Source organism: Spea bombifrons, chromosome 5, assembly GCF_027358695.1.
Source record: "Spea bombifrons isolate aSpeBom1 chromosome 5, aSpeBom1.2.pri, whole genome shotgun sequence".
Classification (NCBI taxonomy): domain Eukaryota; kingdom Metazoa; phylum Chordata; class Amphibia; order Anura; family Pelobatidae; genus Spea; species Spea bombifrons.
The window spans coordinates 97,780,963-97,793,881 of NC_071091.1; the positions used below are offsets into that span (position 1 = coordinate 97,780,963).

At 39.4% G+C, this 12,919-nt stretch overlaps 1 protein-coding gene across 1 annotated transcript in view; it reads left to right on the forward strand.

The window, feature by feature from the left end:
• ZFPM2 (zinc finger protein, FOG family member 2) overlaps positions 1–12,919 on the forward strand; it is a 174,297-nt gene that overhangs the window by 40,740 nt on the left and 120,638 nt on the right. Inside the window, exon 3 of the mRNA XM_053468333.1 lies at positions 32–133. Coding sequence (XP_053324308.1) covers positions 32–133 — 102 coding nt within the window. The remainder of the gene's footprint in view (positions 1–31; positions 134–12,919) is intronic.

The window sequence follows — 12,919 nt, forward strand, 5'->3', positions numbered from 1 at the left end:
TTAAATTACTGTTTACTCATCTCCATCATAGGAGAGGAAGAGGGCAGCCATGACGCTGCAGAATCAGATGGTGAAACACAATCGGAGAAAACAGCTAAAACCAGACCTGATTCAAGTGGATGGGATGGACCAGGTAGGCCATATATTACTGTATATCCACTGTGCACTTATTATGTGTTATTTCAACCCAAAAGTATGTTAGAAAGTTGAAATTTGAATAATGGGCATGCTGGGAAAGGAGCAGTGTACATGTAAGAACTTTGGCTCAAAATCATATAAAAAAAATGATATGGTTAGTAACGTAATCACAGAGTGTATGTTCCTATTTACTTATTTTTCTTGATTTTTTTTTTTACATACATATATACATGTACTGTACATATATTCTACCGTGACCATTAGTTAAGCGCATCTGGTTCTAATTGTAGTTCACCAAATATTTGTCTTATTTAGCTGTTATGGCCAGCTTTTGATATATTTCCCACTAAACTGCCAGGATTGAAGGCGTTGAAGGATAATGCTAAGCAGAAATGGCGTATAGTGGTGAGACCTGACTTAGAAGTCATGCGATAATTGGTGAATAGTTAAGGTGTCATGTGCACTTAGGCACGACTCTGCTCTTACTAAATAGACCTCTAAACCAATAACCAAAGGAACAAAAAAAGAGGAGTTTCAAACATTTAAGAGTAGTTTATGGCACATAAATCCTTAAAAATCTAGATTTTGTTGAACTGGAATGAAGCAACGTCTGCTAAAGAAGATATGTAAGAACATCTATCCTGTTTTCTAGAACCTGGGACAATAATATATACTTTTAAACTAGAAGCCAGATAAACATGAATTTATTGTATTCATCGATGTACTCTGTTTCATTTTTGCTAGTGTGTTTTGCAGTAATATTTCCGAAAATTATTGTTTCCTTGAAATTTTTATAATTTGCTTCATGCCTGCTTTGAATAGAACAGTAATTGTTCCTGAATACTAATGAGCTCTGATGTTCCAGCTTGGTGGGCGATAAAAGCTGTGCTTCACATATTGGTCTCTTGCTTACATACTTAAAGCTGGAAGCTGATATCTTAACCCCTTTACTTGCAAAGCATTAGTCGATGCAATCCAACATCTTAATAAAAATAATAATTTTGACTTTGAGATAATTTTTTTTTAGAGCCGTGGAATTTACTTTTTATCTTCATGGTGCAGTTACCAGAATACATTTTTGGTGCCAGCTCAGAGTTCTACAAATAAGCAGCCAAGTCAATCTGTGGAAACAGATTTAAAAATAGAGTAGTGAGATATTAAAGTCTTCTCCATCAATACCCTTTCATGATGCAATGTGTTACTGCAGTGCTTGGCCACCAGATCATTTGAATGGTTTAGGAATAATTGTAAAGGACGTTATCTTTGCTGTGATGGGAAGCTCATATGCACTCTGCAGTGCCGGGTATATATTCCATCTCCAGAAGACATTCATAGGAACTGGTGCCTAATCTTAGAGTAAACCCTCCCATGTAACCTATGGCATGGGGTCGCAGAGGTCCGTTAGACCCATGAGTGTGCTTGCTGCTGAGATCAAAGTTATGGTCTTGTTGGGGAGAGCTGATGTACTCCCCAAAACATCATGTAAGGGATAGTGTGCCACTCTATATGATGCAGAGTTCCAGTATATGACATCATCATCGCCTTTAATGCTATGCCAGGAAGTGCAGAATCAAAGAGATTGAACAGTTTGAAAGGTCTGCACCAGTATTAGCTATTCTGCATGTAGATGGGAGGCAAGATTGGTGCCCATTGATCTTAGCCCAGCACTGGCTTCTATGACAATTGCATACCGTCCAACTGTCATGATTTCTACAGGAAAGTCTGATTTTAGGACTCCATCCTGTGAAGAGGATGTGTTTGTTGACACTTCACGTTGAGCAATCCATTCCAGCTTAAGTGCTTATTGGGCAGAAGGTAATAGTAGTTGGGATTGTGATCGGATTTAAAAAAAATGCTGTGTGTGTCTGGTTCAGAAGCCATATCAACAGACATCACTGTTTTCTTTTGAGAACATTTTTATGAATCTTTTCAACCTCTGGTATTATAACCCCAGCTTTTGTTACACTTGCACTTGAAATGAGCTAAAAATACTGAAACCTACCAAATATTTATTTGTGTAAATTCTTTGTAAATAGCATGGCATGAAGACATTGAGATTTGGTCATCTGCCATATTTTGGATTCTAAGGATTGGTGGTCTATGGATTCTTGAAGCTGCGGCATCGTTTGCACTCAGTTCATACTCAGCTCAGCTTCTGAGTATTGGGTTTATCAGTTAGAAACATCACATCTGAAACAACGCAATCCATTTACATTGTATCCATTTACTAATCTGCAATGTGTTGTGGATGTTACTGGGATTCGCTAGACCCTATATTCTGAGCCATCAGGAAATTAATTGTGAAATTGTCAAGTGATTAAATGTTAACGGTCCTTCAAAACAGCGTGTGAGCAATTACTTTTCCGGTATCAATTTAAAGGGGCAGTCCAGTGTCCCATGAAGCCTCAAGAAAAATGAATGTATATAAAAGTATTTTACATTCATTAAACCTGTTAGACAAATAAAATGAAAGCACTTTAGTGGTAGTGTTTTCACTCCATTAATTGGCTGCTTAAAGCCTTTCTGTGTACAGAAAGAGGGTCTCATCACAAACGTATTATGTTGTTTTGGTTTGTTTGTTAATTCTTTATATTACAGCCTGCATTAAACAATAGAATGGCTCATCCAGATGGACACTCTTTCTAATGAAGTCTGAGGAGGAACGGACTTCATTAGCATTGCCATAAAGAATCTGCTCGGTGTGGTGGTTAGAGCAGGGAAAGTCATCCAGAATATCACATGACTGACAACAATGGCAGCCTCCATGTCTACAGATATTTTTTTATATGGAGTTTTCCCTTAAAATTAAGAACTTGCTGCTCCAATGCTTTAGATGTTAATAGACCCTAAAAACAAATGATTCACCCAGACTCCATGTCACCCTGTGATATCGCTTGCCATCCACTGCAGAGCTTTGGATTTTCCTCCAAATGTTAAATTACAAATTCCACTTGGCGGAGGTTGACGGCAGTTAAAATAAAATATTAGCTTGGGGATTCCAGACGTAGGCCGGTGTATTATAAGTACATTCTGGATCTTGTCCAAAGATGTTGACAAAGAAAACACTCACCAACGTAGCACATTTCCGAGAAAATTAAGGAGCCGTCAGCAATCGTCTAGCCCTTTCTCTTCTCTGATTCAGAGAATATGGGAGATAGGACATCTACGGAAATGCCATTTGATGTAAATTAAAAAAAAAAAAAAAGAAATAAGTCTACGAAACATAGTTAACTGTAGATATAGTCTGACAGTAAGAGGAATATTGTGAAGGAGTAGAGAAAATCATAGAAAGACTGTGTGTTAGCCTGACAGTGAATCAGTATTATCTCCGAGATCAGATAATGCAGTTATCATTAATTTTCACATTTGCATTTCAATCTTTAGAAGGAAATGACTCTTGCCGGATGAAGATAAGAGCTCTGTCCCACTATAATGAACCATCGTTCCATCACAGTGCTTTGTATCCATATGAAAATGAGGCTGGGGAGGGTGGTCATAGAAACATTATAACAGTGTCAAAAATTACTACAGACTTCCAAGCCCTTTATAAAACAAGAGGCAGTCTAAATAAATCTTCTGTTGTGAAGTGGATATCAGATTAATAGAATAAAGCTTAAGTCTCTGTTGGAAAAGCAAACCAGAGGGTGAGAAGATCCTTTGAGTTCTATAGCTTACCATGAACACTTTCTAAGGATCAGGAGAACAGCAGGTTAACTGAATAAAACCCTATTCGGGGCAGAAACGTAGAAAAGAAATTAATTTTTATGACATTAAATAAGATGTATACTGCTCTTTCAATGTCAAGTGGGGGCTTCAGTACTTGGAAGTAACATGGAAGGCATATGGAGGACAATAGCCTTTTCAGACCAGCCACACAATTTGTGTCTTTGCACTACCGTCTACATAAGGTTCTAAGCACGTTTCTAAGCAGGTTCCTTTTAACCAAACCCGTAAGCCTCTGGAGTCTCCCTGAAGTCTGCTCGTATTAGGAGTGGTCGGTCTGATGCCAGGAACGTAAGCAGGAGACCTGAAACATGAGCGAAGCAAGGGGTGTTTTCTCCCAATCTGAAAAAAAGACAATAATGTACGCCTGCTGTCAGGCCAAAGATTGTAGAACAGAATATTTATTAAAGCACGGTAATCGGCATTTGCTTCCCTGGATTATTTATATTAGTTATTGCTTTACATTGAGCCATAGATGCACAATCCCTAAAAAATGTGTTACTGTCCCTTTAAACAGAGACTGCCTGCTTTGATTTATCAACGATTTGTCTGTATTGCACAGTCAGAAAATGTAGCATTGGCAAAAGTATTGATTGATGATTCCAAAACATTTTGTATATCCACCTTAATGTTTTACTGTTAGCTTATACAAATATTTAACTAACATTTTAAGGCCAGCCGTGCAAGTAAATTAGATAAGTTGCTAAATAATTATTCTCCATTATAAACTGTATAAATTTAAACTCAAACTAGAGACTATTTTTCTAGACACCCTTCAGACATCGCAGGTTCCACTTCCTTAAGCACCTTTTCTTTTAGTTCTGTTAATTTCTCCCCATGAGATACCGTCTTGGAGTATAGGGCCATTGGTGATTTATAATGGTCACCTTGGGTTCGAAATCTAAAGCCGCAAACCTTCCCTGGGGATTTCTTCTGATCTGCAGAAATAGTTATATGATGGGGGAAAAATGTTCTCTCCTGTAAGGCAGCCAAGATGTAAAGTTTTGTCTCAGTGATCCTTTAACCTGAGTGACTAATAAGTATCTCATTTTAATTAGACAATTCAGCATTCCAGACTCCTAAATTAGGAGAAATCTAGGTTTCTCACCTTGATGACCCTAGTTCTCCAGAGAGGAAAATAAATTGTCCATATTGTATTCAGCGCTGTAACACTCTAAACTTTAGAAAAATGTTTCTTCCTTGTGTTATAAGTTCATTTTCTTTCAACATAATGGAACACGGTGATTCCATTGTGATAGACACAGACGTTTTGGAGCGTTTATTCATTAATCGGTGTATTCACTAAGCAGCCTTCATCATATATAAGCAGATCCATCACATTTTATTTTTTACAATGACTAAAAAATTATATGTTGTGGTATTTGCAGATTAAAATATTCGATACATGTATATAGGAACAGAGTGCATACTCTAGAAGCAGCCGTAACTTCTTATCCATGGGAATATTTCCTCCTTTTATGTAATTTCTCCACTTGTTTTGTTCCGGCTTCTCCTTGGTTGATGTTGCCATTTGAAAGAGGCTCACATTCGGTTTCTACATGCCGCCGGAGGCTCTTTGATCAGTCCGGCAATATGTTGAAATCATAGACTGGTGGTAATTAAACTAAAAAGGTGCTGACTGTGCCCGATGGCACGCCAAAGATAATTGTCATTTCAGGATATTCATTAAAATAGGGAAACTTGCCAGGAAACTAAATGCGAGAAGAGTCCGTTGAAATATAAGGCAACTTCAGAGGAACTTGGGTGGCTTAGGTTTGTGATAATTAGTTATTGTGGATGTGTTCTCTATTAAGATCAACTAGGATTTAAGTGATAGGAGATGCCCAAGTGAATTGGGGACTCCTACATTCATCACATTACTGTAAGGTAAGTAGTGAATACATCTTAATGATTCCCCTGCAGAAAGTAGAACTGATGAGCTGAGTATTTTAAATGTCCTTTATGGCAACAGTAAATTCATTTTATATAAACACACACGTTTCATACCTGCCAAATGTAAAGAAAAAAACACTAGGAAAAAAAAAGGCTCAAAGAATGAAGAGGTCAAATGGATTTCAATAAGTCGCTGAAAGGCCATCGCCGGACAACTGGTCATCTAATGATTTTCTCTTCAGTCAATCTTCACAGCACCGGCTGCCTTTTTGCTCTGAAGACTAAATACAGTGCAATACCAAAGACAGCTACGGCAAAGGTTACATTATTAAAGGGTGGTGTATTTTAATAGTATATGTTTATCTATGCATGGTATGGCCATGGTTTGTTTTAGTGTATATATTTTTAATCTTCTTACCTTTAGTGTCTTGTGGCAAAAAAGTAATGTATGTGTATTTTGTGGTATGATTAGCACATGTGCGCTGCATCTTTGCCTACTTCAGGTAGAGTCACTTTAAATCAACCTAGAGGCTTTGCTAGGGTTGCTCTAAGAAGGCTTAGAGTGTATTATAAGCTCAGTATCACAGACAACCCAATATATCAGTTATAGAAGGCCCTGCCGTAAAGCAATTTACGGGTGATTGTACATATTCTTCAGCATATACTAGCCTAGGGGGCAGGCTTGGGGGGGCAGATCTGTAGGGAAGGGGTGCAGTTGCTCCTCACCATAAAACCTCACAGAAGATCATCAGGCAGTCAGGCCTTTAGTTACATAGCTGTTCAATAGGTCGGCTGGGGAGATGTCCCATGGATTCTGTCCATTTACACCCAGTAGAACCTAGCCAGCAGAGCCTCCACAGTATCCTTACCCGGCACCATGTGTCTTTCTCAGGCAGACCAACGCGACGTATCATGTCCTAGCCATCACCAGAAAAGACTGAGGCCGTGGTAAAAAGAGCCCAACCAAAATATTATTTTGTTAAGGGTTCTGGGTATTATGGCCTAGGGCAGCAAGTTAATGGGGTAGAAGCCCCTCTGCTGCATAACAGCCAACCACTCTATAATAGCTGGTTAAAAGGTAGAACACTAATCCCAACACTACAGAAGGCTGTGCTGACACATCCTTCCTCCTGGGACCGCGTGCCCTGAAAAGGCGGAGCACCGGAACATGATGTCATAACCCGGCGGTCATTACTAAGGAACAGCGTCATTGAGGGGGTGGCATTGGTGCTGCCCCGGGTTACCTCTAGGGCATTGCCGATGATCAATATGGCACTGTTTGGAGAGTTTTAATAACTTTTAAAATGGTGTACAGACCTATACTGTAATATGCATTCCTTGTCAGTGAGCCTGCGTGGGACACTAGACGTTACCTTCAGCCGCCTCGCTGTGCGATTATTACATTTTGCAAAAAAGAAGATAAATCAGAAAGGCTGCCTCGGCAGAAAGATTGTTGGAAATGCAAAAATATGGAAATCACACGCTAGTTTGTTGTTTTAAGATAGAGCTGAAGGCACTGAACCCAATGACATGCACGTATTTAACAAATTGTAGGTGTTTTTATGTTAAACATCAATTACCATATAAGCATTGAATATAAAGCACGCTCGTCAGTTAATGAGGATAACTATGTGTCTCCGTTGTTTAAAATTATTTATAAACTCATTACTGGAGTCTAAGCATAACCATGGCTAATAATTATTTTCAGGGGGAAAAAAACACAAATACAATTTTTTAATTAGGTGTTAAATTACACAAAGCAATCGAGTGGACGTGGAGCTTAAACTATTTCAAACATAATCGCTGTATATTTTAGGTTGTTAAAGAAACAGCCACGTGAAAAGAATTATTCTAGCATGACTCTTCCTTTTGACGAAACATAGAAGTTGCCCCCCCCACCCTCCCTGTGCCCTGCAGAATATTCCCCCAACGTATAGTAGACTTCCATTGATTTTTCATCTGCCTGGTCCGGTCATGGGAGATCATAAGCTTTCCCCAAAATTGAGACTCTCCCGCAAAATCCAGGATTGATGGGAGGTATAGAAGACAGGAGGTGGCTCCTAAGTAAACAAACAAGCAGTGTCGGATTACTGATCCCATGTTTAAGATACATGTTTACCATATATACAGAACGTTGTTCATTCATTTGATGTAGTAGATATATAATATTTTAATACTGACCTTTCCCTGTCGTATGTCCCGGGTTGCACCGTTTCCAGTAAAACGAGTGCTGTGAATTACTCTAGATGCCGATCCATCTTCACGGATAAATGGTTTGTGCGGTATAATAGGAGAGGCGGAATCACACAATATGCAATGAAAAGAAGGGAAAAACTGTAGGGTCTCCACTCGGAAGGTTGCATCTTACTTGTCGGAAATAACAATATCTGTCTTTCCCCTAAATACAGTGATTTGTGTACTCTGCGCTACCTGAAACCTTCATAAAATGACATCCTGCCTATATTTAGGTTTACAAATGAAGCACACTTTATTTAAATATCGGTTATTATAATATATACCGGATTTGCGGGTTTTTCGTCGTACCAATACCATCCAAAATGTCTTGCTCCACTTCTAGTAGCGGTTTACTTGGTGCACTATAATAGTGTTAGGTTATCTTATTATCCATTGTATCAGTTATGGGAACAATAAATGAATTCGTAGAAAGACCTGGAGATTTTCAGAATCTGATCTGGGATCAGTGAAAGGAAAGCACACTCATTAAGTGAATTAGAATCCAGAACTTACAGAGTAGGACCATGGTAGAAGAAACTGACCACGGCAGCTAATAACCTCACATGTTTCGCAAAGCACGTGTGTTTCAAAGTATTTAATTCATTCAATTATTTCCCAAACCTTCTATAGCAAGCATAACTCATACACAGGTAGAAAGCCTTATATTGCTTAGTGAGCTGTTTTGCTTTAGGACGATACTGTTGTCTAAATCCATCTTTTCTAACCCTACATTACTTAGTAATTTATTCTCATTATTCTCTGTTTTTCATCTTGCCTCTGTTGTTTTGTCACCAACCATTCTACCATTTCTGATCGTAGCATCAATCTGATTTTATGTGCAATGGTCACAAATGCGCATTAGATGATCCGACACCTTTATGGCTTTAGCATACCTAACTACCCAGAGCTTGTGCTTTTTGTATTTTTAGTAAGTGTTTTAGGGGATTTTAGTTAGGGATATCGTATGAGCATATCGGGGAATATTCAGGGTTTAACCCTGAGTCTCAGGGTTTTGCTCCAATCTCAGGGTGAAGAGGCAAAATCTTAGGTTCATAAAGTGTGGAGTTGACTCATTCATACTCTACATTGATCTGATGGTATCTAAGATGTCTATTTCGTGCTTTTGCCACCAGTATGTTGTGGTTGATATCCCTGTTAGAATGCATGTTACTCAATTAAGGGTATCTTTAAATAATGACGAGTCAACGGTCCCGTGAGGACTGGTATTAGAGTTATTTGGTTAACACACTTGATGAGTCGCTATACAGAATCTGCATTGTGGGCTATTAAAGGGCCACCCATATATGCTTATGGGGGAAGAATAATCAAATACATGCCGAGAACAGGACTTAGAGATGGCTTTCATTGTACATGAAACACTATACAGAGTTTTAATATCTATATATATCATAGAGAGGGGGTTTATCTTACTCTCAAAGCATCATCGCATAGGCTTCATTTGTGAGCCGAAGAAAAAAGCACTTGGGAAAGTGGCAGATCTGCTTTAAGATAATTGTCTTAATGGAATTTGGCCTTGTTTCTTCCTAATGTGCTCGCTATAGAGCTGTGATATATTAATTATTACGCTACCTGTAATAGCAGATGAGAATAAATCTTTTTGTTTTTCTCTGCCCGGTGCCGTTTGGCTCCCTGTCCATTTGCTTCCTTTTACTCTCTCTTTTTCCCTTTCCTGTTGTTTACATTAAAGATGTACCGTTTCCTGTCCTTTATTCCCCACCCATCCTCTCTGGTCCGTACGCGCACAGGTGTACCATTTCCTTTTAACCTTTAGAGCCGCACTCCTTGTAGCATCCATTTGTCTCGCTAATCCCTTGGGTTGACCTTTCCATCTGTAAAACTAGCCAGGACACTATACTATTTATAAAAGGAAACAAGTTTCGGAATAGAATTACTCGCATGTCTCACAGAGTAAACAAAATAAAAAACTTTTCCTTTTTTGTCTCTTTATTTGTCGGTTTTGATAGGAGTACTCTTGTATTTGGTCAACTAAGCATGATCTTTTTGCACTCACACAAATACAGGTATTTGTGGTGCTTCCAAAACTTTTTGAGTATGTATTTGTATTTTTGTATAAAACAAAGTTTAACTGCAGATAAGAGACATTGTTCTAATGCTACATGCCGTGGAACCCTTTTTAGTCCTTGGTTTAAGATTCTATTTAAGAAAATTGTATCCCTATCCCATTCATATTCAAATTCAACCACTGGAGTATGATCTGCCACTTCTTTTAGAGCTTTGTTCCACTTATCCACCACCCACTTATTGACATCAACTGTCTTCCTCCTAGGCTTGAATTGAGGTCTATCTTGGACTTTGTTTTCATTATTCTATTATTTAAATATTATCATATCCCCTTGTGTTATAATGGTATACTTATATCCTGTATTGTTTAGTAGCCTTCACAATGTGAGGTCTGATCAGAGATCTGTAAAATGCCATCACAACCACCCTCTTCATGCTTATAATATAACGAGCAATATCTTCTCTCGTCGTTGCTTTTTACATAAGCAAAAGGCTGGAGCGCTCAATATTCCCTTCCTCAAAGGGTTAAAACTGCAATACAATAGAATATAGCTTTCCTCTCCTTTGCAAGGTATAAAAGGCATTTGGGGGTCTGACTATAGGATTGGGGTTGGCTGCGAGCCTGTTGAGACCCTGTATAAGGATATCCTCTTTTGGATATTTATTTATTTATTTTTTGGGGTTTTTTTTCAGTTAGCTAGGAAGGAAAATGTTTGTTTTTGGAGTAGGATTTGATTTCTTTTTGTTTGTTGGATGCCTTATTATTATAAATATATATATATATATATTATTTTCATGAAAATGCATTTTTTGGATTACATACGTATATTTACATCCATACACATCTGTAAGTTATCATGTGTATATTCTATGTATATTACAATTTTATAGAAATTATTATACCTTATAACCTGTAAAATTAATTTTGGGTTCCATCATGGGTTTTCTGCTCTGCTGATGGATTAAATTTACACTTTATAACTATCCCATCAAAATGTAGCAAATGCACAAGACCTTCTTTTCAGTTTTCAATTTAAAAGCAAATGATTTCATTAGAAAAAAAAAGGGAATCTTCAGTTTGGATGTCGAAGAATGCCAGAGCCTGATGAAACTCGCTGAAGAGACAAACCAAGTGTACAGATGCAGATTAGGCTTCAGAAGATGAGGGTGTAAAAGGGATTTAATGGTAGGATGGATTATAGAAATCCTTGTAACAATGTTAAATAATTATAGTTCCAGCTGAGATCAAAGCAGTGCTGATTGAACCCCTCAAGCTGCTAACACGAAGCATTTTGAGAAAAAGAGAAACCCTGTGAGACTGGTCAGCCATCACCAAGAGTGTCCTCTGATCTTCTGAAATGCCAGCTGCGCTGACGGCAGAGGTGAAACTGGTAAAGGACACGCAAAGGAGGTGCAACATTTATGGTACTCTCAGTAAGCACCATAAAAATAGCAACTGGACTTTTCCATTTCTACAAATCAGAGATTTAACTACATATACACTATATAGACTCCTGTCCTTCAACGTATCCCTCAAGACCAAGTACTCCAGGGAAGTCTATCAATGGACCGCTTAGCTCCCCTCCGCCCACCTACTACTGCCTCACCTTTCCTAACCTCTCTCCTGCTGTCGCTCTGTGATTATATCCGGCAATGTTATTTATTTAGTGTTTGCTACGAGATACACGTGCGGCTGGTCTATCTTAAACATGATCTTAACAGTCGTGTGGCTACATCTCATAAAATCAGATTAACATAGAGACTGCAGTAACACAGAAACAAAGCTACCAAATAAATGCTGAATTGGGGCTGTTTCTGTCCAGGTAGTGCACAACACGCTATGAAGGATTGAAGGTTTGTCTAAATTTCAATAATAATACATTTACCTGATGTGTGGTTAATGACACATTTGTGTTTGGTTTTATATGGAGGACATGTTTAATTGATTTTACCCAATCTGCAGAGGATATTGGGCCAGAACCCTTCTGGAACAGGTGGTCACACGGAAGAGGTTTTACTGCCGTTCTCCTAAGTCAGGCATGTCCAAACTTTTTTCGAAGAGTGCCAGATTTGATGAAGTGAACATGTGCAAGGGCCGACCATTTTGCCTGACATTTTCTGAACCATTAAAATTAAATGCAAATTAACTATTTTATGCAAAGTTTATTGAAAACGGCATACCACTTCTATCCCTTTCTCACTATCTCCCCTCCCTACCCCCTTCTCACAATCTCCCCTCTCCCTCCCTACCCCCCTTCTCACAATCTCCCCTCTCCCTCCCTACCCCCTTCTCACAATCTCCCCTCTTCCTCCCTACCCCTCCTTCTCACAATCTCCCCTCTTCCTCCCTACCCCTCCTTCTCACAATCTCCCCTCTTCCTCCCTACCCCTCCTTCTCACAATCTCCCCTCTTCCTCCCTACCCCTCCTTCTCACAATCTCCCCTCTTCCTCCCTACCCCTCCTTCTCACAATCTCCCCTCTTCCTCCCTACCCCTCCTTCTCACAATCTCCCCTCTTCCTCCCTACCCCTCCTTCTCACAATCTCCCCTCTTTCTCCCTACCCCTCCTTCTCACAATCTCCCCTCTTCCTCCCTACCCCTCCTTCTCACAATCACCCGTCTCCCTCCCTACCCCCTTCTCACAATTTCCCCCCTCCCTCCCTACCCTTCTAACGATCTACCCTCTCCCTCCCTACCCCCCTTCTCACGATCTACCCGCTCCCTCCCTACCCCCCCTTCTCACGATCTACCCACTCCCTCCCTACTCCCCTTTGTAGGTCACTTACTGTCAACTCCTGTGTTGGGAGCGTGAGGCGTTTGTCTCGGGTGCCGGCGCTTCACTGCTGAGTGCCGGCATATGACGTCATATGCCGGCGCTCAGCGTGAA